The sequence below is a fragment of the Phoxinus phoxinus genome (genome assembly GCF_949152265.1).
Source record: "Phoxinus phoxinus genome assembly, chromosome: 6".
Classification (NCBI taxonomy): Eukaryota; Metazoa; Chordata; class Actinopteri; order Cypriniformes; family Leuciscidae; genus Phoxinus; species Phoxinus phoxinus.
The window spans coordinates 9,631,149-9,655,468 of record NC_136881.1 but is presented as its reverse complement, the minus strand read 5'-3'; the positions used below and the strand labels follow the sequence as shown (position 1 = coordinate 9,655,468).

Here is a 24,320-nt window from a genome sequence, read left to right as displayed (position 1 = left end):
GTTTAACGGCGTTGTGGTGTGTTTCTAATCCATGTGTTTTTAAGGGAAACATGGCTTTGCAGACGCTCTGGGGAGGGTAGGATCTTATGCTTTCAAAGTTAGCTTGCTATTGCTAGCCGCTTAAAAAATTGCCCTACCTTTAACAGTATGTGGGACATATTTAGGGACAACAGGCCTTAGCTTACCTATCAGCTATCTCCCAATTCACACACTTTTATATTGTTTTATTGAATTCATTACTTCTCAAATTTGCAGGTGTTTATATAATAAATAGTTTTTCATAAGACTCAGTGGCGGGCCGTGCATTTCACACATAGGCCTTCAGTGATGTCCAACCTGAATTAATAACGAAAAACAGTGAAATTCCTGTTTTTATTTTGCACCGGCAGTTATAGGGTTAATGTGGTGAGTTCGGGAAAGGCTGGGTAGAGAGAAACGAGCGAGTGCGTTCGGCTTTAAAGTGTAGGCTACAGTGCATGGTTCTTGCGTTCTGATTATAAATTCAGAAAAGGAAACTCACTTGTCTTGTCCTTCAATGGTTACAATAGTATTAATGTTTGAAAAAAGAAGTTGCTTCGATCATAAATTTACAAGAAAAATTAGGAAGAAAATATTATGCACGGACAAAAACGGGGGCAAAAAATGCATTATACTCACCAAAACTACTGCCTATTTTTTTTAAATACAAAATCCATTCTAATTTCTTTCCTCAAAAAGACTTAAATTACTTGGATGTTCAGGTTGTCTGTGCGTTTCAGTCCCAACAACCTTTTCTATTGCCATCGAGGCTATAAAGTGCTGAAAGTCGAGTCTGTCCCGACGTATTTCTGGCATAAGTTTTAATTCGCTTTAGTGCTGCGAGTGTCTGCTCGACAGAAGCAGTAAACCGGGAAAACACCGCAAAACATGATGATGTGTAACGTTACAGCCGACACAAGCTCTCACACAGATTTTTGAACGATATCAATGAGATCAGCGCGACTTTTGGCTTCAAAATCAGTCCTGGCATAACGTTACATTGCAGTCAGTTCTGTTTTTACCCGGACAGATCGATAGAGATCCGAGACTCTGCGTAAGGTGAATAAAGCTGAATAAGGGATTTTTTCCGGTAGGTTTGAACCTGCTGGTGGTCGAGGAAGGAAAGAAACATTAATTTGTGGGTTGAAAAACTATTAAATCTACAGGAATATATTTTAGTTTACACAGTTCGCTACTGATGCGTTTAGCTAGCTCTGACTACCAGTTATAATACGCGCTCTGACCATCCAATCAAAGGGCGTGAAAATGCTTACGTTATTGTATGCCTGCTAGATGGCCCCGGTGCATTCAACTCGAAATCTGATTGGCTTATTAAATCTGACTGATTATCTGATTGGTTAAAGCAACAGTTTCATTGCCATTCATTTTAAGCTACAGGCGCCCGCACTATCGATTCTGAAGGCCTCGAGGCAGATATATTTGACCATGGCAACACATGATGACAGAAATATGATTGGATAAAAGCGCTAAAATAAACATACACTACTGGAAGCAGCGCAACCAAGAGAAAAGCTATGACATTACGAGAATGGACTATTGGGAATCATGTAATACTCAATTCATAAAATATATATATTAAAGTTCAAGTCAGTGATTCTGATAATGTTTAGGCCAGCAGAGAAGGCCTTGCTGGCCCTGACGGCCCACCACTGATAAGACTACATCTGCCATTTTGGCATTGCACTGAATGAGTGTTTTATTTTACAAAACCATGTAAATATGAAGATGTACATTTTGGATGAATAAACTTTAAAATGTATCATTTTTTTTAGCATTTACACTCTTAAAAATAAAGTTACTTTAAAAAAAAGTGTTTTTCTTTTGTAGTGGTGCCATAGAAAAAAAAAACATTGGTTCCATAAGGAACCTTTCAGTGAACAGTTGAAAAAATATATAGTATATCTTAGTGTGAACGACATATTAAAAATCTAAAGAACCTTTTTTCTTATTCATTTTTTTATTGTGCAATGGAAAGGTTCTATGGATGTTAAAGGTTATTTATGGGCTCATAAATGCCAATAAAGAGCCTTTATTTTTAAGAGAGATGCCCAAAGTACAAACTAATAACTCCCATTCCGTTTTTATCTGACCTTCAATTATAATTAAATGCAGATAAGTGTGCACAACAAAGACAATAAGCGCTTTATACGAAAGCTCACTTCTTATGAACTCACGCAACTGTTGCAGGTCAAACGTTTTGAATAACACTTGGAGTTCCGCTTGGGGGCGGCTGGCAACTGAGAACCAACAACTGCGCTCTCGCGGACATTCCTATCGCGCGGAGGACAGCAGCTGAGCGTGCGTGTCTGTCACTGGCGCTGCTGCCATGGCGACCGCGTAAACAAACGCACAAACTGTCAGCTCGAGCTAATGCCTCTGGCGGGTGAAGTTTCAGGAGCTCACGGAAAACTTACCTAGCACGCTGGCATCATGTCAAATGACCCTCCGCCAGCTGTGTAAATCAAACGGGCCCCACAACAACTATCTGTTTCTGTTGAAGATTGAAGGCCTTTTGAGGTCAACAGCACTATACGAGGGTGTGAGAAAGGGTACATGATGTAGTACATCAAATCCGCGAGGGAATAGTGACCACCATCATAAAATCTGAAGAGTATTCTCTCAGGACGAGTGCCAGAAATGAGCGGACACATTAAATTATAGCCTAGGCTACTTATTAAATTGTCACCAATTGTTACCTTAAAGATCAATTTCATATTTGTTTTACTTCAATAAAACCAGTTCAAGATGATACCACTTCATAGGCTATTGCTTTCTTCACTCTGTAAGAAGTGGAAGCAATTGTTACCTAAAGATCAATTTCATATTTTGGACTTTAATAAAACCAGGTCATTTAGGCTATATTATACCACATAAAGCACTTTTCTTTTTCTTTTACAATATATAACGTTAGCCTAAAAGCACATGACTTTCATGTAGCCTATGCTATTTCCCTCTAAAGTGTATTTGTTTTGAGTGCATACAGTGCCATCAAAACAAAATTATGAAATGCCATCCATGCTGTAAAAATTATATGATCAATAAGTTATGACAAAATGTTTTAACATTGCTTTAAATCATCCAAAAAAAAAGTTAAGCAATTTATCTTTTTTTAAGTAAAACAAGCTTCAAAAATTAGTAAATTTACTGTAATTTAAGTTGAAATGACTGGTTGAATCCAAGTTGATTCTACTTTTAAAAAAAAAAAAAAAAAGTACTCTCAACCGATTAACAGAACATACAACGGCTAGGTAATCTTTTTAACTGCCCTTACAAAAGGCAGCTGAGTGGGCCAATAGATTCCTCCAATGTTACCCGTGCACTATTAACATCACTGGACCTAGACGTATAAGTGATTTTAATAGTGCAATGACGTACATGTTCCACTAAATGAAGAGTCAATCAAATACTCATTTTACTCAGTAAAATTTTCAAAATACTCCTCAGCATATAGCAAGAATGTATCATAAATAAGTACCATATGACTAAGTATATCAAATAAGTATTAGGCCTATAATTTATTAAGCATGTGTCCTTATTTGTGTTAGGCATGATTTAATAGGCATCTAATACTTCATAATTTTATAAAGTTAGATCAATGTTTTTAAGTGTTTAGTTGGATTTTTTGATTATTATATGAAATTTAAACCAAGCGTCATCATCTTTATGGAATTAATGTAAATATCACATTAATAAAGATATTTAACACTGACAAAAATAACAATGCGCTCCTTCTAAAATTGGTACATAGATTGGCCAGCAGATCCATATACCTTTAATACATTTTCAATGTAACAAAATGGACAAAAAGAAAATGAACAGGGAAGACAGATGATGGAAAAGAAAGGGTAAAACAGAACAAAAGCAAAAGGAGTATAATACTGTGGAGGCAAAATACCATGAGATAGCGACATGCCTGCACTGCAAACTGAGGTAATTGAGACAGTAGTGAATTACTTTTTAAAAGTACAATGTTTTCAGTTTGATTATAACAGCATGATTATCATACATTGACGGTATACAGAACCCTCCAATGATCCATTACTATAACCATAATTCTCATCACAGTAAGAGGAAACAGACACACTGTTTGTTCCGTCTCTCTCTCTCTCTCTCTCTCTCTCTCTCTCTCTCTCTCTCTCACACACACACACACACACACACACACACACACACACACACACACACACACACACACACACACACACACACACACACACACACACACACACACACACACACACACACACACAGTTTCTCTTTCTCCATCTCTGTTTCTCTCTCTTTCACACAAGCCATGCTTTACTCAATCAGAACTTGCTACTACCTACTACAGGTAGGTAAAAAGGAGTCCATAAAAATATAAAAATACAAACACTTTATACATACAATAAAATGAAAACTGGAAAAGCAACATCTTCCCTTATTATGCGGCGCTTCAAGAAGGCTGGATGGGCAAAAAAAAAAAATTTGCCTCAAAAAGTCTACAGACTACAGCAACTGTTACATAAGTTTGTAAAAACTGCTTCAAAATGTTTCATCTTTAGCTTTTGAACGTTACAAAAGTCACAGATCAGGAGGCAACACCAGGAATTGATGAAGACATGTGGGAAACTGTTGAAACATTTCTAAGGAATTCTTTTTGATGAAGTGGGAGGAGGACAAACTCCGACAGACATAAAGACCATCCTGAGAAGGAAAAGAAGAGAATAGACTAATCAAAGAAACAATAAATATCAATGAATAATTGTCTACTAATGAATATAAATCTATCTAATACTGTAGCTTACACATAAGGGTTTCTGTGCACACTTTTGGTCCCGTGGTATCAAATGAAAACTATTCTTATTAAATTTCATTTGCTAAAAATGTCCAACAGTGGACTTACATTCTGAATTCATATATTTAATATTGTGTTGTTTTTATTTTACCAACAAATGCAAATCTAAAATTTTATATTGCATTTAATAGCACCTGTGATGGAATTTCTTTTTTAAATCCAATAAAAAATACTCTTTCTTATAGGCTGATCTATTAGCTAGAATTGTATGTATCCTAGACAGTTAAATAATAGTTTTGCTTTTGTAAATAATTTGACAAAAATACAGCTAGATCCTTTCACAATATTTTTCTATTTTAAAGAAATGTCATCCAGAAAAAAAGTGTTAGTTGTGATTAAAATGACCGTTAAAGCTGTTTTTAAAGCAACCCCTTCGACACAAAGGTGTTCATAATTGAAGAAACACTCATAGATGAAATGCATTTTATAATAAAAGAAGAGAGAAATTCTGAATGAGAATAATAGATTTCCAATATTTAGTCAATTTCATCGTTGCAGCCAGTAATGCAGCAAACTGTAGAATCTCAAAAGTTCACATACGAAGGTCCCTCTCACTGTCTCTCTCTATAAAAAGGTTTGACCCTGCTGCAGCGAGTAGGCCCTCTGATCGGCCCCAGCAGCTGTCATCCTACTGCCTCAGCACAACAAATACTTTACTCGCCCGCTGACCTTTCCACACACACAGACACGCTCCAGCTCACACTCACACATGCATACTGTCAAGTGCCAGCAATAGTTGTCAGTGTTTGGTATTTCTATGATTTTGTCGATGTGCATCATAAAATAAACTTCGAAAAATATATTTTTTAAATGACGTCAACACTCATTAAAAAAAATTTTTGGTTTGCAAAATTAAGTTAATGTAAAAGTCATGAGTTTTGGTTCCTCTCAATATTTCTTCCTTATCTTACCTAAACAAGTTATTCACTTGCCACTCTTTATTTTGCTTACTTGTACTATCCTTTGGCAAGCTGCTTTGATTTGTTTGAAGACAAGTGGAAAAATCCAATCGAACGTGTTACTGGTGATAATGCAAATGTCAATAAATCTCACACACATACTGAAAAATCATTTAAAAAAAAAAACATCCAACAAGGCTAAACTTTTCATTAATATATACTGTACACACACACACACACACACACACACACACACACACACACACACACACACACACACACACACACACACACACACACACACACACACACACGTAAAAAAATGGGACTGGCTAAACACTTTTACAATAAGACAATAATTGTCTTATTGGTCTGTAAACTTTAATGTAATTATTGCTGTCCCACAAAAGCATCAAAGACAGAATAAAGTTTTTGGCAGAATATGGGAAGTTGTGTGTGGACTGTGAGTGATGAATCACAACTGAAATACAAGTGCTGAAGTGCTGTCTTTGAAAATCTGCTGAGAAATATAATAATAAATGCATCTCTACTATAGTGAAGCATGGAGGAAGAGTGTCATTGAGTGGCGTTTAGCTGCTGGTATTGGTGAGATACTTCAATGTGAAGACTCATTGAATGCTTTGGAGTGCAGGAGATTACTGCAGAATTCCATTAATAAAAAGTTGGAATGATCAGATGTTATTTTTCAACAAGACAATGCTCCTGTCCAAATCGCAAAGACGAGTAGTGTCAAGTTCAAGTTCATCAGGCTCATGTTTTAAGCCTGGTCAGAGTCCATATTTGAACCCAGGCTTGGCCCATTTTTATTTATTTTTTGCCTAGAAGCGTCTGTGTGTGTATACAGTATAACAATGACACTCAGGTTGGTTGGGATTTAATACAGATTCATTGTTTTCAAAAAGAATTAGGCTACACCACACTTGAAAATGTATGGGGGAAAAAAGTGCATCCAAAAATAAAACTGCATTTTAGAATCACATTAATTTTTTTTAGTAAATTAAGCCATACTTTTTGTCGTAACTTTTTAAAAGCAAATTAATTATTTTATAATTTAAAACTTATTTTTGTAAAAAGCTTTTCTACTTTTTGTCTTAATTTTCAACAACAAATTGATAACTTAATAATTTTAGACTTTTTGGTAAGCTTCCGAGAAGGCATCATTACTTTTAAAGAAGTGTTAGTTTATTTGATATTCATATTTATTTTACTGTATACACCCACACACACACACCGCCATGCAGTGGTTACCTACCTTCCGTTATCGATGCTCCACCACAAAGCTCATGGTTGTGCCATCAAAGGAGGGAGGAGCAACAATACGGGCACCTTGCTGAGATGTAATACTGATGACAGGTTTGGTGGTACTGCTGGGTACTCCGGTGCCTGGAGGTACCAGATACATGCTGCCCGTCTCGACCGCATCCTCGGCCTCTGAGCAGGTGGACGAGCGGGACTGAGGGGCCGGGTGCGGGTGGGGCGGCAGCAGGGTCGAGGGGTAGACCAAGTATGTGGGGGGATAGGCTGCCGCAGGACCGAGGGCGACCGGCGAGACTGACACAGGTACTGGCGTGAGTGATAAAGGAATGTCCAAGTACTGTCCACTCTCAGGATGGTAAAACCGCTGGGCGGCTGGCTGCATGGGCACAGGCGTGTCCACTAAGTAGTACTGGCCTGTGGTGGGGTCCAGCAGCAGCTTGCGCTGGATGTGAGGAGGTGAGAGGTCTGCGGGGGGTGTGAGGCAGAGTAGCCGGGGTTGAGCAGCAGGTACAGCCGGCAGGGGCACGGCGTGGTGATAAATCATGGCCGTCGGACTTTCAGGGGACCAAGACTCCATTACAATAGGTGAGCGTTGCAGGGGCTGATGGGAAGGGTTTGGGTGAGACTGGGCGGAGCCAAATGCGTGTGAGGGTTTTGAATCTGAAGCGTGAGCTTTAACAGGGATTGTTAGGTAATTGTCAGAGTCTGGCTGCTGGTGCTCTTTCTGGTGCTTTTCCTCACTTTTTGATTTAGAAGGACAGATTTTCACCGACAAAGGTGCTTTATGAGATTTAAATGTATAGTTTCTGCTAGAAAACATTTGGTGAGCGCTATCATTCACTGTGTTTGTACGGTTAGGTGCTTTGAGGTTACTGCCTAGACTAAATACGCACTTGTCACTGAAAGACTCTGTCCTTTGGGCTCCTGATTTAGCCGTGTGTTCCTGACCGTGAGAACTGGTTGGCATACATAATTTATCCTCATCAACGCAACCTCGAGTGCTGGTGGTCAACTTTTCAGCGTGCAGCTGCGAGCTGGTGTCCGCTTTCCCAAATTCGTTCTCAAAGTCCGTTTTGGTCGTGACTCCTTGCTCCTCTCGTGTGATGAGCGACAGCACGTGGCTGTCTGTGATTGGTCGCGGCGCTTGCGTTTTGCGCTTCCATTCGTTCCTATCGAAAACATATAGTTGCTCCATAGTTTTCACAGCTGCCTTTAACTTTTCAAGCGCTATTTGATTTGAAAACTTCGACTCTGGTTTCTTCTCGCTGCTGTCTGTTGCTTTTTCAGATTTTTGTTTTGCCGCTTTAGCGTCGATTTTTAAGCTAAACTCTGGCTGTTCAGTGAGAGGCTGCTTAGCGCATGGCACTCTGGGTAAGGCACTTTTAGCAGCCCACTCAGAGGAGAGATTTAGGGATAATCTTGATGTTTCAGCCACACTCTCGCCCATGTTAACAGGCTCGGAGGGTTTTGTGGCATTGTTTGTGTTCACAGACTGGCATTTTATTACCATTGGTGTAGGAAATGTTTTTTTGTCAGGTCCCCTATTAACGGGTTTGCTCTCCTCTCGTAATGCTGTGGATGCCGTCCCTGAAGAAGCGCAAGCATTTTCTATTGCTACAAACCGATATGAGCTTTTTACCAATTTGCGCACGTCCCTAACCTGATGAATAGGAGTCTGGAACTTACATTTACTATCTCTAATATCCCTTACCATAAAATGCGGTACTCTGTCCGATATGGTCAACAAATGGCTTTTAGATTCGCTTGTCGCCTTTTTCGTGCTGGCATTGTGATGAATATTAGGTGTTAACAAACTGGTGATATTAAACTGATCGCTTTTGTTTTCTTTGACACTTCGAAGGTGTATTTTGATTTCGGGCACCTTTTGACACTGTGAGGTTTGGTCTGTGTCCGCTGAGCAAGGGAGCTGGCCAGAGCTCAGTTTTCCACACCCTCCCCCATCTGACTCTGCAAGATCTCCAGTCACTTTCAGATTATGTAATGAAAGCCCAGCAGCTTCCTTTTCCTTAGGCATAAGCTGCGAGCTAGGGACATACAAGTGAGACATCTTAATCATCTTACTACTCTCGCCCTCAACACTTTCCCTGCTTTCCATCACAGGTCTAATTGAGGTGTCTAGCAGCGTCTCCTCCTCCTCCAGTGCACACTGAGATTCTCCTTGTGCTTCCTGCTCTCCATCTTTCCAGGATTTGAACGCACTTTTTTGGCTGGGGGTCAAAGGAGTCTTTAGTGGTTCGCTAGGGGTAATTTCTGGGTCACAGGGTGACTCAGTGATTTCAGCAGCATGGGAACTCGGGTTCTCTTGTGGCTGGTCTGTTGCATCCCCGAGTTCCTCTTGAGAGTGTCCTGATGCCGTTTCTGAAGTCTGTCTTTGTACGCTCTTTACAGTCTCTTTACAATCTTTAGAGTGAGGACACACTGATGCCACAGGATACGTATCACTTATTTCACCTCTTTCCATTTTACGCTCTTGCTCAAACTGCATTTTCTTGGAAATTACATTTTTCAAAATACTAGAGGCGAAGATGGCTTTCTTGTGGGCATCTTCCAAGGTTTCACCGAGGGGACTTTCTGCTTCACACTCCTCCTTGGTTGGCGTGGTGCCAGTAACATCAGCTGTGGAACGTGACATTATGGCATTCATCGCGCGTTTCGCGCGCCTCTCGCGCGCAGGTATTCCTGATCCAACATTACAGCCGAAGTTCAAGGTTTCAGTCAGTGTGATGGTTTCACCAGGTTTGCTTCGAATCTCTATTTTCTTAGACGCCTGCTGAGAGTTCAAGTTATTTTTCAGCGACACTATTTTAGTTTGAGGACTATGCGTATTGGTTTGAACCACGTCTTTTATTGTTGTACACTCGGCGCTTTTATTTGCCTCAAAAATAGGCGTAGAGTTCTTGTGCGCCTCACGTGTCAAATTGCCGTAATTTAAGTCGACGAAAGCGGACCATTTGTTAATACTTAGCCCACGTTCTGACATTGAGGACTCACTCGAGCTGCTCAAATTTATGGCATCAAAGTAAGGACAAGCCAAACTCCGGAAGGAACGCGCGGTGAGATTACGCACCTCTTTATCGGCATCATCCAGTTCGCTGACGGAACTGGACGCGCCACTGGAATATTCGTTGATGTCTTTCCCCCTCTGTTTGCTCGCGAGGTGCTGGCGACCCGGGGGTGGGATAAAGTAGCGGTCAAACAGGGTCTCGCTTTTGGAGTCAGAGCTTCTGAATGAATAATGACTCCGCTCACCTGCACGTCTGCTGTGAAAGCGGACATTCCTCTGACCTAAAACACTGGCAGGGTCGTTGATCGCGCGCGAAGACGTTTTGATTGACAGGTGAATATGTCCCGACGAATTTCCAAGCTGTCCGCCGCCGCCTTCATCCGAGCTGGCACATTTATCGGATTCCCAAAGTTCGCTTTCGGTGCTGACCAGAGCACCTGTGGCGGAAAGCTTCGCTGCGCGTGAAGTCGGCGGGACTTTATTGCCCTTGGACTTGCTTTGGATTCTACCGAGAGTCGTCTCGTCACTTTCAAATGATGCATAGTCAACAAATGAATATACCAGATTATCATCCTCGAAATCCAAGCAGGATCCGCGACCAAACTCGTAATCCACATCGTGATCTAACTCCGTTAGCTGGATCTCGTGCGTCGTTATATAGTGTGCCTCTACATCTGCTGCGCTCTTGCTGTCTTTTGATTCGCAGCGACTGTTCAGGTACATGTCGGTGTATTGCAACTCCTCCGTTTCAAACGACGCCGATTTTGAATCTTCGGTCTTTACATCCGACCCCGCGTCCACATAATCATTTATTAGCGGAACGCGCTTTTCAGAAAGTCTCTCAGAATGGCACTTTCCCTCGTGACATTCTTTCGATGAACTTGTGTCTGCATTTTCATTCTCCTCTCGCTCCCCAGGACTCTTAATCCCGGAGATGGATGCATCGCCTTTACATTTAAATATTGCCAGCTGGTTCCCTTCACCTGTGAAAGTGACTTTTACAGTCTTTGTGCTGTCTGACTTCATGTCCGGTGGATTGCCCAGGTCTACATAATTTGTTTCGCTGTGATCGCCACTGTTGCAGTGATCTTTCGTGTCTGCCAGCGGCTTTTTCAACGGTCCGGTGTCCTCTCTGCTCGCGACGGCCGTTTGAAGTGTCTCCATCTGCTCTTAACGGCGTCCCGCACGGAGATCAGTGGTGTTGCTTCTGACACCGGACCGTAGTAAGGTTTGTGTGGGTGTATGTGTGTGTGTGAGTGTGTGACTGGACCTGTGCGCGAGGGGAAAGTGACAAGTGAGCGAGGGGAGACACTGCGACGACAGAGGGAGGAGAGAGAGAGAGAGAGAGAGAGAGAGAGAGAGAGAGAGAGAGAGAGGGGCATAGTCTCTGCACAGGTAGGTACCCTTAACGCTATATTTCTAGTAATGATAATGATGACGTAATTCTAAACGATGACTAAAGCTGACATTAAATTGTGACAGTGTCATGTTAAGGGGTAAATTGAGCTTTTATGTTTATATTTAGTTTACGTTTTAATAAAAAAAAAGGGGGGGGGGGGGGGGGGTGGAGACTATCATAAACCAGTCATATGAAAGGGGTTATTTAATGTAGCCTATTATTTCTATCTTTTTAATTATTTAATTTAATAAATTACTAATTAAAAATAATTAAATACAACAAATAATATTTTCCTTTAAACGAACAAAAAAATTAATAAAAATGTTCTTAAGTGGACTGAACATTACATTATTACAATCTTCAGGACAGCAGGAAAAATTATCAAATGTTACTCCATTCATTGGAAAAACTTTAATAATTTTCTTTGACGAGTAGGATTCTCTCTGACAGCGAACTTTCAAATTATTCAAAGAAATTGTGTTCTCATACACATGTTATGATTTTTTTTAAAAGATTTGTATCTAAATGCAGGAACTATGACTATTATTTCAACCACTGGCACAACTTACCCTGAAGCATCTGACACATTCACCATTTTGGGGTAAATTAAAAAAATTTAATTTCATTTCAAAACCTTTAGCCATAGAAAAAAAAAATACATAGTTTGATGCATTAGAAATCTACTGGCAAGTTTGAAATATATATATTCTGATAAATTTAGTTTAAAATAATTTTTGTCTAGAAAGTTTATTTTGAGAGACAAAAACAGTTCAAAACAATGTTCATCAGTTTCAGATTTCATGTTCATCTCTCAATCATAGGCAGCTGTATATATATGGGTCCATAATAAATATTAATTCGAATGACAAAAAAATTGCGGGCAGTTTCCTAGATCAAGGGGATGACACATCTTACCCTGTTCTCCACTACTCTACTCAGGTATTATTAGACATCATGTCATAGCCTTCAAAGCTTAGAGCAAAACACTATGCTCAGAAGAGCCACAGGTCTATTGTGGGCGACCGCCTCCTAGAAGCGCATAACCGCATACATAACGAGAGTATAGAAACATTTGTTGTCCACTGAATGTTATCAATGTCCGCCTCTGGCCCACGACAGCTGCATGCCCGTATTAGAGCCAGTGCTTGCTGCCAACCGTACAGAAGGCAAGCTGGCTCTGGGAAAGAGACACTACCCAACAAAGAAAGAGAGAAAAGAACAACTGCAGAGGTGTGAGGGATATGACAGTCTGAAATCATGGCATCCAATAAGAAAGGAGACAATAAATCTAAGATGGTGACATGCAGTCTAATAACAGCATATTTGCCTAAATCCTAATTTTATTTTATTAGGCCTGCATATTTATGTAGAACACTTTACAGAACGGTTTAACAATGTGTTAACGTTAATGAATGTTATCATAAACTTCAATGAACGACTTTAAAAGAAAAATGCATTTGAAAGGTTGAAAATGTATTTGAACAACATTCATGAAGATTAATAAATGCCATTGTTCATATTTCATGTTAACTATTGCATTAGTTATAACATATAGAACCTTAATTTAAAGTGTTACCATCTACTCATCTGAATTCAAATTAACTAAACATTTTACAGTGTTTATCAACTTAATGAACGCTGTTATAAAGTGTTATGGTTAAGCGTTAAGTCTAACTTTTAATTCCATTAAATACCAAAGAAAATATCAACTTTCACAATAATTGTGGGTGAAAAGAGGTCACCAGCAGCACAAGGATTCTTGATTTTTTGCACACACACAAAAAAAAAGAAAGAAAGAAAACAGTGTGCACCTTTTGTTGTAGCAGTAGTTGCAACAGAAAATATCAAAACATTGAATGAGTAGAGAGACTTAAAAATATATAAAAAAAAAGTTAATCCATCCTCCAGAGCCGTGGAGGAGCCGGCACGGGGCTATTTAGGACACCTGCTAACAGTATGTAAAGTATTTGCATATGGAGTAGTTGGGCCTGCACTCATCTCATGTATTACCATCATTAGTCCGAACGGGTAAACGATGGATCCACTATGACAGCTGCATATATAACGGACTACATTAAATGCTTCAGAGTGGTCGTTTTCACACCAGAACGCAAACTGCTTACAAACTTGTCAGTGTCTGAATTTTTAACGACCTCTACAAAGCTGTTAAATTTAGGCAGCTATTTAAAATGTGGACGCCACACATGCAAGCACTTCGAGATCAGTTACTCACGGAGGGCCATATAAAACAGCAGGTGGCAAATCATGAGTGCCATTAATCAAAGCACAGGCATTAGCGTGGTATGTCCTCCTAATTCTCACTCTGCTGTGCTTTGCTGGTCTTTCGGCCTTACTTTGACCCTAAAGGTCAGCAGGGGTTTGGGGACATCATCAGCATCACAGAGACACTACACACAATTTATATCTAGCACAAGACATGGCACAAAGATGTACCTGTAAAAGTAGTTTATTTTCTAGCTAATATTAAGCTATACAATATATTATTATTATTATTCGCCTGTAACTATCAACAAAAATACATTTAGACCTATTATCACTGTATTTATGTGACTGCAGGTGGACAATTTAGTGGGCGGCTCATCTCATGTCCCAGTGTGCATTAGTTGAGTCAGTGTGAATGATGATAAAAGTGTGGAGGGTTTTGAATTTCAGAACGGCTATGCTGAGACTTCACAATTAGGTCATAAGAACGCACTAGGCATGAGAACAGAAATAAAAATGCCCCTCTAAAAGAGCTTGAGGAATGAATTCATTACCCTTTTGTGACTTTAACACTGTTGAATCATTTTGCATCCATAGTATGTCAATAGTTCACACACGAGTTTTGACATATAGCCTGACAAAATGAATATGCAGGCCATTAAATCAATGGGAGGGAAATGTATGGTCTGAAGCAGTGAACATGTGCCTTATAAATTATGGTAACAGCTAGCTATGAGAAAGAGCTAGCTGTTAGAAAGCTATTATGGAAAACCCAACCAACAAGCTCTGCACATGCACTACCATTTCAAAGTTTGGGGTAAAGTGATCAAAATTGACTGTAAAGACTTTTAAATTGTTACAAAAGAAAATACATTTCAAATAAATACTGCTTTCTATTCATCAAAGAATCCTGAAAAAATACACACAAATATTAAGCAGCACAACTTTTTTCATTGACAACAATAATAAATGTATACATTTGTATTATATTATTAGAAGGTTATCATAAAATAAATATAGGATATTGGTCATATTCTATACAGTGGCCTAAATGGGATAGAGCTAACAAGATATAGGGCGAACACAAATTATGACAGCAATGCAAGGCATGTGTAACACTGCCTTAGTGGACATCACGACAAAAGGAACGATCACACATTCACTCTTACTCACATACACGAGCTTTGCCATGATAAAAGTGGACATGTGGTCGCTGGTCCAAACACATGCGTCCCTGAAGAATAATAATATGCATGTTTGTGGTCATTGAGACATCAGATAATAAAAGCTGATAATGGACAATGTAAACACGGAATGGAGAAACATTTTCTAATTTGTACAAAATTTATTACAAACATTTCATGGACGAAATTTATAATTTATAATACAGCAAAAAAAAGTATCTAGCAACCTTGGCACGGAAGGTGAGGACGAAGAGTGTGTTTGTGCTCCTCGTCGGATACTTTCAATAGTCACTGAGAGACTGAAACACAACACCGTGAGAGAATCTCTCAGTCTACGTATGGAATCATCAAAATCCCTCGCCGAACAAACAGGCACTGGACTTTACGAGGTAGGAGACTGAGAAACGAGATCCTGTTACAAAGTTTGGTGCTTTGGCCTCGTCATTTATGATAATATCACATGTAAAAGAACAGGTTTTTGGTAGTCACGTCCTAAATATTAAATACACAGTTGAAAGGGTGTAATATTTAATATATTTCCATTGTATTTTTTCTTCTCCATTTCACAGATATAGAACATGTTCAACAGTATATTCTCCGCTAAACGACAGAAACGCAACCTTACATCATCTACTGTATCATTTTGATTGCCGTTTTCTCAAAATGGTAGCTCTACAGTGCCCTCTTGTGATCAAATCTAGTGCAGCAAACTGTAATCTGACACTACTGCTGATGCTTCTACATTTCAGAAGGTATAAAAACAAAACAGCGCCACTATGTTGGTTAGGACAGGAGTGTCGGATAAGTTCAAGTGAAAACTCCATTCATGAAAACTGATGCAAACCTGTGTTGGTACCTGGACTGCGAGCCAAAGGAATGTGTCGAGGAGCAGAAACGTGATGGGGATTAGTCTTCGCTGACCTGCACCCGGACCCTGTTTCTTCCCTGTACAGTAGTTTGAAGACGCATTTACATTTTCTCAAAAGTGAGTTCGTGTCCACAGGTTCGACACACCTTCCTGTAGAGATCTTCCTCTTCATCCAGAACCTCATCAGGGCCGTAGTCATGCTGATGGATGCTGGTATCTTTCTTAAACATACTGCTCCTTACCGCCCGCCTCAGCTCTGAAAGCCAGACGAAGATTGAGAGCAATGTATAATTCCAAACTGTGACCAAATGTAGTCATGTGACCCAATTAAGTCTCGGTTTATTCATTCAATCATTTGAAGGTGCACAAAATAATTTTGTTTCACGAGAATTTTAGAATATAGATGATTTTTGATTACTATTAATCTCTCTTTAAGGTCTACAACCTTTTCAAGTGGAAAAAGATTTTAGCGCACATTTAAAATCTGACCGTCCAAGAGTAATGCACTAGGCTGGTCAGCTTTCATACCTTTAACCTTTTTATTAAAGCGTTTCTGCTTCTGAACCTCCCTGTTCTCCTCTCTACTCTCCTTGGCTTCCTCCAGAGCTTCCTCACTGCCCCATACCTCCAGAGAGCGCTTTTCCACCTTAACATTCAATGAAACAAAACAAAATGGTATACAAAAATCAACAAACCAAACACACATAATAATTCATGAAACCGTTGCATGATATAGAAACACTTCAATTTTTAATTTGTTCATTTTATGCATTAGGTATCATCACAATGAAGACTATGTTTTACAGCATTTATTATTCTGTATTTATAGTTAATTTATAAATATAGTAATGGTCATTATTAATATAATAATAATAATAATAATGAATAATAATAATAAAAAAGAAGAAATTAATACTTTTATTTAGCAAGGTCACATGAAATTGATTAAAAGTGACAGCAAAGACATAATTTTACAAAAGATTTCTATTTCAAATAAATGCGGTTCTTTTGAACTTTGTATTCATCAAAGAATCCTGACAAATGCATCACGGTTTCCACAAAAATATTAAGCAGCACAACTGATTTAATTGAAAACAATAAGAAATGTAACTAGAGCACCAAATCAGCATATTAGAATGATTTCTGAAAGATCGTGTGACACTGAAGCTTACAGCTGAAAAAAAAAACCCCAGCTTTGCCATCACAGGAATAAATACAATTTTATAGTATATTCAAATAGAACACGGTTAATTTAAATTGTAAAAATATTTCACAATACTATTCACTATATTACTACGTTTGACCAAATAAATGCAGTCTTGGCAATCATAGGAGCTTCTTTCAAAAACAAACAAAAACTTATTTCATTTATCCTTAGAAGGGATTTGAGTTTAACATCTGGGTTGAGTGAGATCAGGTTATATTTACAGCTCTGTGTTGAACCTACCTGTGTCTTTAAATAGAGTTTCATGTCTCCCCAGTGTGGATTGTGAGGATTTTTCCTCAGGATAAATCGCAGCAGTGGCTCCCTCATATCCAGATCACAATCCTTCAGAAGGAAAGTCTGTTTCGCTTCAGTGCGAGATATTAGCTTGTGCTTCACTTCATTGTCTCTGCAAACATAAGCAATTATAAAATGAATTGCGCATACACATTACAGTACTTGTTGTTGTTTTGAGCACTTGTTGAACTGCAGGTGCACAGGAAACACAGTAACGTAACGGACGGAACTGAAATACTGAGACAAAAACAACTACATTATACTAACAACACCAGGCAGCAAACTCTCTGTAACAAGTTTAACTGCATGTTTAAACCCACTGTGACCACGTACAGAATGGATGACATACCTGCATTTATCACACACAGACAAATCAAAACTGTTGCTGAGATAAGAGTCCATAAATGGCTTCTGACACTCCTCACACATCAGATAATCAGGCTCCATCACTGGGGCTGAAACACACACATAAGATTTTTTTTAATTTGTCACTCAGTATTATAAAGGATGTCTATTGGACAGGTAACACAGATATCAAGCATTCATTTTTTTTGTTAAAGCACTTACATTAAATATGAATTAAAATAGATATTTAAAACAATGTATGCAATGCCATTTTTGTTCACCTGGTTGCTGGACCACTCTCTTTTCCTGCTGCTCATCATCGGCTGTCTCCTCTTCAATAAAGAACCCTGCACCAGAGTCTATAGTTTTTGCCACTTTAGCACAAGTAGCACCTGAGGGAAGACAGATTATTATAAACCATGGCACAGGATAAAATTAGGTACACAATAAGTGAAAATAAGTCTTAAATAAGTGAAATTCATGCAATGTGTCGTACAGCTTCCAAACACATGCCTTCTATAGCTGAAGACGGTCTACTGGCGAGCCTGGCTTGTCTGAGCATCAATGCCCGCTGTCTATTCCGTTCTATTTTGGCCAACATGTGTGGTGTTAAGGACACGCTGGACTCGTGTGAAGAGTTCACAGAATCTGCTGGTGCTTCTTGAGAATGACTGGCCTCTGGTACATCCATGATCAGTCTATATACAATACCAGTTTGGGGGGGGAAAAAACTAATTCATGTACTTCACAGTAAAAGAATAAGTAAGCAATTAAAACATATTCATATAGAAATGACAGTTTGGAAATAATGCAGTGACCAAAGATCAAAAACCTTTCACAATAAGATACTATAATATCATTATTGAAATTATGCAGTGACAATTTCAAGATTTTAACACAAGCAATAAGATCAATATGAATAATTGTACAATAAGTACATACATATGTTATTAGAGAAATCACAAATTAAACTTAATTATATTATAATCTTACAGTGGTACCGTACTACTATATGTAACTTTTTAAAGTATACACTATAGTTGAGTAGATTATCATAATTCATCAGATCAATACAAATAGATCAATTAAAAAATACATACAATTAGAAATCACAAATCAAATTGAATATTTTATCAATTTAAAGTGGTAATAATAATATGTATGCACTGTGCAGCATAAACTATAGTTGGTTACTTAACTTACTACTACTAAAAACAGAAAGCAAAGAGCTCGAGACTTTAATGACAATTAATCTATAAAGCCACGTCTTACCGGAAACCGTTTCTGTTGTTTTAGAGTTGGTATAATGAGGAATTAAATATAATATTAAAAATGACAGTCCAGCAGCGTTTCGGTTTTGTTTACGAGCGTGCCGTCCAGTCCTTCTCTTCTTTGGATATTTTGCGCCACAAGTCCAACATCGCCATCTATCGGTCCTTTCGTAGCAGCTGAGAGACGGACTGCAGTCTATTAACAGCCGAGACTTCATTTGAAGAGTTTGCAGCATCCGTCGACAACTTCTGTCATAGGCTAAGGCTACACTTTGATATGTAAAAGATGTAACAACATTGATATTTTGTAAATATATAGCCTAACTTACACATATTTGCACGTAGCTACAAGTTAAGTCAGGGACACAGAATACGTGTTATGGTTTAATTTATTGAAGCATGTTGACACTGACAACATGGATCTTTAAGAAAAGATAGAAAAAAAATATTTATTTTGAAGATCAATTGTCTTTACCAGGAACTCCTGAATAATGACATGGGCAATTAAGACATTCCCAGTAGATTATTTGTGCTTGGAGCTTTTGGGCCAAATGATTACTTACCACGTGTTCTATTTTTCTGTCTATTTTTTCCCCAATTTTTATGTCCCAATATTTCTATTTTTTATTTCATTTATTTTTAAATAAATCATATTTATATATATAATAATTTATATATATATATATATATATATATATATATATATATATATATATATATATATATATATATATATTAAAAAATATATATATATATATATATATATATATATATATATATATTATATATATATTATTATATATATATAAATATGATTTATTTTAAATATTTTGTATTTTATTTATTTTTTTACAACAGCAATATTTTAGTTAATTTTTTTTTTTTTTTGAGACGTTTCTCGTGAGCATGTGAAAGTCTGTTTTTTTTTTTGTTTGTTTTATGCTAAGGTCCCTTTAGGGGCTCAGGCTACAACTTTTTTTTTTTTTTGCATTCAACAGCAATAAAAAGAAGCAGCCAGCCAGGAATAGTAGAAGAATAAATAACTGAGGCCTCTCGAGGTTTAACTTTGCAATATCATCTTCTAGAGAGTGTTGTTGATGCATGCTTGCAGAGCTTGAGGCATATCTTGTCTGGCAAAGGGACTGGCATCTGGAAGGAATTAATGTTACTAGTTGCATTCTTAGCTAAGCAACAGCCTAAATGTTTTCCCAATGAGAACGATACTGTTTTACAAATTATAAATTAAGCTCATGGCATCCTCCTGGCACAAAATAACTACTTGAAGGCAGTTTGGCATGAAACCAAAACGGCTGTAATGTATCTCACAGCTCTCCTATCTGCAGTTATCATCGACTACATGGAGGTGCGTCCTAGGCACAAAAGAATGACTTGACCAGTGAAAGCTTTACTTTATCAAACCCTGAGTCTTGGAAATCTGTAATTAATGAGTTTTGCATCAAAAAAGAACTGATGCAGTCCTGTGCTTCATCTCCATCACCTGTGGAGGATATAATCTCTCTGCTACACAGCTCAAGCTTGCATCAATGAATGAGGTCTGGAAAGTACCAGGATTCTGGCCAGGAAAGATGAATGATGCTGTGGAGACCAGAGTGATAAATCTCGGTCCAGCTCTCAGAGACGTCACACCTAAAGTAAAGAAAGGTATTCAAGTCTCCCTTTCCAAACTCTTCTTATTTTCAAGAACAAGGCTAGTCAGCGAGTGGGTCCATGTCCTTAGGAACATTTCTTTTCCCAAAACAACAACAACCTTGAACATGAGAAACATGAATAAAAAGTGTCTATTTATTAAAAAGCATTTATGTGCCTTTTATCTGAACTTTGACTTCCCCAAATACTATAGTCACATACATTTTATATGGAGTTCCATACATTCAGAAGATATTTAACTTATTTTAGTATTTGATTTATAATTTTAAGCACTTTTTTGATGATGATTATTTATTTTATTAAATAATAATAGCTTTAGAATTTTTTTTACAAACTCTATTTCTATTTTTTTTATTTCCATTAAATATATTTAAATCTTTATTGTTTTTCTATTATAACGTTTTATAAATATTATACTTTTTATACTTATTATAACTTCTTTTAACGTTTTATTATTTTATCTAGTCATATTTTATTAAATACGATCATTTTATATGGATTTAGGCCTATAGCCTACTTATATCTTAATATTTGCTATTAATTAAGATAGGCTATTTACATAAAGTTGTTTTATTGTTCTTTATTTGATTTATGAATCAATTGTTTTTTATTTGACAGACAGACAGACAGACAGACAGACAGACAGACAGACAGACAGACAGACAGACAGACAGACAGATAGATAGATAGATAGACAGATAGACAGACAGATAGATAGATAGATAGATAGATAGATAGATAGATAGATAGACAGACAGACAGACAGACAGACAGACAGACAGATAGATAGATAGATAGATAGATAGATAGATAGACAGACAGACAGACAGACAGACAGACAGACAGACAGACAGACAGATAGATAGACAGATAGACAGACAGATAGATAGACAGATAGACAGATAGATAGATAGATAGATAGATAGATAGATAGATAGATAGATAGATAGATAGATAGATAGATAGATAGATAGATAGATAGATAGATAGATAGATAGATAGATAGATAGATAGATAGATAGATAGATAGATAGATAGATAGATAGATAGATAGATAGATGTCCAGTAGATGGCGGAAATGCTTAGTTTGCCAACCGCCGTCCAATGTAAAGGTAGTAGAAGAAGAAATCTGCTCATACATCAGCAGGAAGTAAATACTGTCGCCGACTCGTACTTAATTGATAACTATTTCTATTAGTAAAAACAACCTTATTATCGCAGATCTATTTAAACATGACAGTTCTCTTTTTAGAAACGTAAATAAAACAAATACTTTACAGATAGATTGTAGAGGTAGCCTGTAAAGTGGCATTTGTTGGACTATGCCCTGTCGTGTCATCTCCTGCGTTGCACTGCTGCTCTCTGTCGGAATATTGCTGGATGTGGTTAAAGCTGATGGATTTACTGAAGAAATTAAACCTCCAGACTGGAGAAAGACCTTAAAATCCATCCGGAAAGGGATTCACAGCATAGACGCATACCTGAACATGGCTTTGGACCTGATCGGAGGTTCAGACGGACAGTGTCACTTTAAGTGCAGCGACGGTTGGTCATATTTTAGGAGAGATTAGACATCAATGACTGATCTATTAAACATAAAAACGTCATATATATATACAATTAAATACGCATCTATAATTTAACGTTGAATGTGTTTGACATAAAGGGAAAAGACTTACACCGTCATTAGTTTGGTTTAATTCTCTTTATTGTCTGCGTTGGATGTAATCCATTACTATGTCACAAATTACTGTAACCGAATTACCTTGAAATATTAAGAGAAAGTTAATTTTCTGTAGTTTAGTTCTGGTGTTCTGCATTTAGTACTGTACAGAATATAGAAACAATTCTATATAAAACAATAGTGAATTTAACATAAAAATGTAACGTCTAATGATAACATGTATTTTATTGTAACCTTCTCCCTTTAAATACTTTGTTCAGTTCAAGAATAATGTATGCAATTTTATATTCTTTATTTAAAATAATTAAAAGAGCAATTTCATGTCTATCCTTGTATTGTTCGAGTGGATATTATATCCTAAATATAGGATTTAGAAAGTAATAAGTAATGCAATACTTTTTGGTAAGAGATAAGTAGTACAGTAATCTAATTATACTGTTGAAGATTAAATGAGTAGGTATTAATTAATTACTTTTTCAGAGTAACTTAAGCAACACTGTTTATAGGGTACTCACCAGTTCCTCGTCCCAACTACAAATCCGCTCCACCCAACGGATGTGGCTCCCCACTGTTTGGATTTCAGGTGAGGAGGGAAGACATGCAGTTACTTCTGTTCTGTTGGCTTTCACTAATTGTCTGAGATTTAAATGCTTACTCTTTTAATCTTCTCTCTGGTTGACTGCAGTTTGATGTTGGGATGCCATCTTTGACCAGATGCTGTAATAAGCATGATCAGTGCTACGATACCTGTGGGAGAAAGAAAAATGACTGCGACGAGCAGTTCCAGGTCTGTCTGGCGAACATTTGTGAGAATTTACAAACGACACTGGGCTTGTCTCAAAGTGTTCAAGGTAATTGACAGTCTTGCTAATATTGTGTACTGTCGTCTTGTTTCCACCACAGAATAATTTTTTTTTAAAAAGTATTTGCAAGTTTGTCACAATTCTGAGAAGAAAAGTCTGAGATTGTGAGTTACAAACTTGCAATTATGATTTTTCTTCGCACTATTGCTAGTTTATAGTTTATCAATACTTTTTTTCAGAATTGCAAGTTTTTATCTTGCAATTCATACTTTATAACTCACAAATTGCAAGTATATCTCACAATTCGGAGGGAAAAAAAGCCAATGGTGGCTTTACAGTAAAGTCTCATTTGTTAACATTAATGTATTAACTAACTAACATGAACAATACATTTGTTACACTATTTATTCATCTTTTTTAATGTTAGCTAATAAAAATCCAGCTGTTCTTTGATTGTACATGTTAGTTCACAAGAGCATTAACTAATGTTAACAAGTACACCATGTGATTTTAATAATGTATTAGTAAATGTTGAAAAATGGAAAAGTATTGTTAATTCTTATATATCTATTTTATATTATTTATTGTTTGCCATTTGCAGGATATGTATAGCTGGCCTTTTATATCCTAATCCTACTGTGTTTCTTGGACATTACGCTGAGGTAAAACCTTTATACCCGCATGTTTTCACAGGCTGTGAATCAGCAGTGACTTTGCTGTTTGATACTGTCATGCACTTGGGATGTAAGCCTTACCTGGACAGCCAAAGATCATCCTGTATTTGTCACTATGAGGAGAAGGCTGATCTGTGAACACTTCATATGAGATCTGCTGATCGATTGTTATTGTCTCAGGGTGCAGCAGTAAAATATCTTGTTATTGTTGTTTTTTAAAGTATTTGTTCATTGCAATGTCGATGTTTATTTTGTAATTACAAAAGAAGTGAAATTTATTTACCGGTAATGTGATTCTAAATATATAATAAATATATAAATATATATTTTTATATTTATAAATGTATAAAATGCGATTCTAAATACTACAACTATAATATACACAGATGTACCTTTTCGTGTGTGTGTATATATATATATACAGAGAGAGAGATAATACAAATAAAGTGACACGAAAAGAAATCAATTTATCATGGTTATATTCTTTTGTAACCTAAAATGAGTATTTACTTAAACTAGTATAAACAGACATAAAAAAAATGTTTTTGTAGTACCTGCGGATCATACCACCTTTGGACACCAGTGGAGATACAGTATGGTAAATATAAAATGTTATATTTTG

The 24,320-nt window shown here is 37.3% G+C and overlaps 3 protein-coding genes across 4 annotated transcripts; 1 reads left to right on the top strand and 2 right to left on the bottom strand.

Moving 5' to 3' along the window:
• Nucleotides 1-3,766: 3,766 nt before the first annotated feature.
• LOC307000964 (uncharacterized protein C4orf54-like) lies at nucleotides 3,767-11,366 on the bottom strand. The gene is made up of 2 exons (XM_079617003.1): nucleotides 7,049-11,366; nucleotides 3,767-4,725 (listed from the first exon to the last, which is right to left on the bottom strand). Exon 1 carries the CDS (start codon nucleotides 11,240-11,242, stop codon nucleotides 7,055-7,057), a length of 4,188 nt encoding a protein of 1,395 aa, XP_079473129.1. The 5' UTR covers nucleotides 11,243-11,366; the 3' UTR covers nucleotides 3,767-4,725; nucleotides 7,049-7,054.
• A 3,148-nt stretch (nucleotides 11,367-14,514) lies between these two features.
• On the bottom strand, nucleotides 14,515-19,192 carry xpa (xeroderma pigmentosum, complementation group A). Of its 2 annotated transcripts, XM_079617005.1 has the most exons (7): nucleotides 18,871-19,062; nucleotides 18,112-18,296; nucleotides 17,880-17,990; nucleotides 17,603-17,708; nucleotides 17,200-17,365; nucleotides 16,281-16,398; nucleotides 14,515-16,008 (listed from the first exon to the last, which is right to left on the bottom strand). In XM_079617005.1, exons 2-7 carry the CDS (start codon nucleotides 18,287-18,289, stop codon nucleotides 15,854-15,856), a joined length of 834 nt encoding a protein of 277 aa, XP_079473131.1. In that variant the 5' UTR covers nucleotides 18,290-18,296; nucleotides 18,871-19,062; the 3' UTR covers nucleotides 14,515-15,853. The 2 variants fall into 2 exon arrangements, with proteins under 2 accessions (XP_079473131.1, XP_079473130.1); XM_079617004.1 differs by lacking the exon at nucleotides 18,112-18,296 and having other exon boundaries at nucleotides 14,634-16,008; nucleotides 18,871-19,192.
• Nucleotides 19,193-21,654: 2,462 nt separating this feature from the next.
• On the top strand, nucleotides 21,655-24,004 carry pla2g12a (phospholipase A2, group XIIA). The gene is made up of 4 exons (XM_079617002.1): nucleotides 21,655-22,082; nucleotides 22,728-22,804; nucleotides 22,907-23,072; nucleotides 23,718-24,004. The coding sequence occupies exons 1-4, from the start codon at nucleotides 21,860-21,862 to the stop codon at nucleotides 23,834-23,836; spliced, it is 585 nt and encodes a 194-aa protein (XP_079473128.1). The 5' UTR covers nucleotides 21,655-21,859; the 3' UTR covers nucleotides 23,837-24,004.
• Nucleotides 24,005-24,320: the final 316 nt, after the last annotated feature.

Bases quoted from the DNA above. Each gene is read 5' to 3' on its own strand.
- LOC307000964 (XM_079617003.1), bottom strand. From the start codon at position 11,242: ATGGAGACACTTCAAACGGCCGTCGCGAGCAGAGAGGACACCGGACCG.
- xpa (XM_079617004.1), bottom strand. From the start codon at position 19,105: ATGCTGCAAACTCTTCAAATGAAGTCTCGGCTGTTAATAGACTGCAGT. The intron at 17,366-17,602 runs GTATGTCATCCA...TTATGTTTGCAG, and splicing joins TCTGTGTGTGATAAATGCAG to AGACAATGAAGTGAAGCACA. The intron at 16,009-16,280 runs GTATGAAAGCTG...TCTGGCTTTCAG, and splicing joins CTTTAATAAAAAGGTTAAAG to AGCTGAGGCGGGCGGTAAGG.
- pla2g12a (XM_079617002.1), top strand. From the start codon at position 21,860: ATGCCCTGTCGTGTCATCTCCTGCGTTGCACTGCTGCTCTCTGTCGGA. The intron at 22,083-22,727 runs GTTGGTCATATT...CACTGTTTATAG, and splicing joins TCACTTTAAGTGCAGCGACG to GGTACTCACCAGTTCCTCGT. The intron at 22,805-22,906 runs GTGAGGAGGGAA...GGTTGACTGCAG, and splicing joins CCCCACTGTTTGGATTTCAG to TTTGATGTTGGGATGCCATC.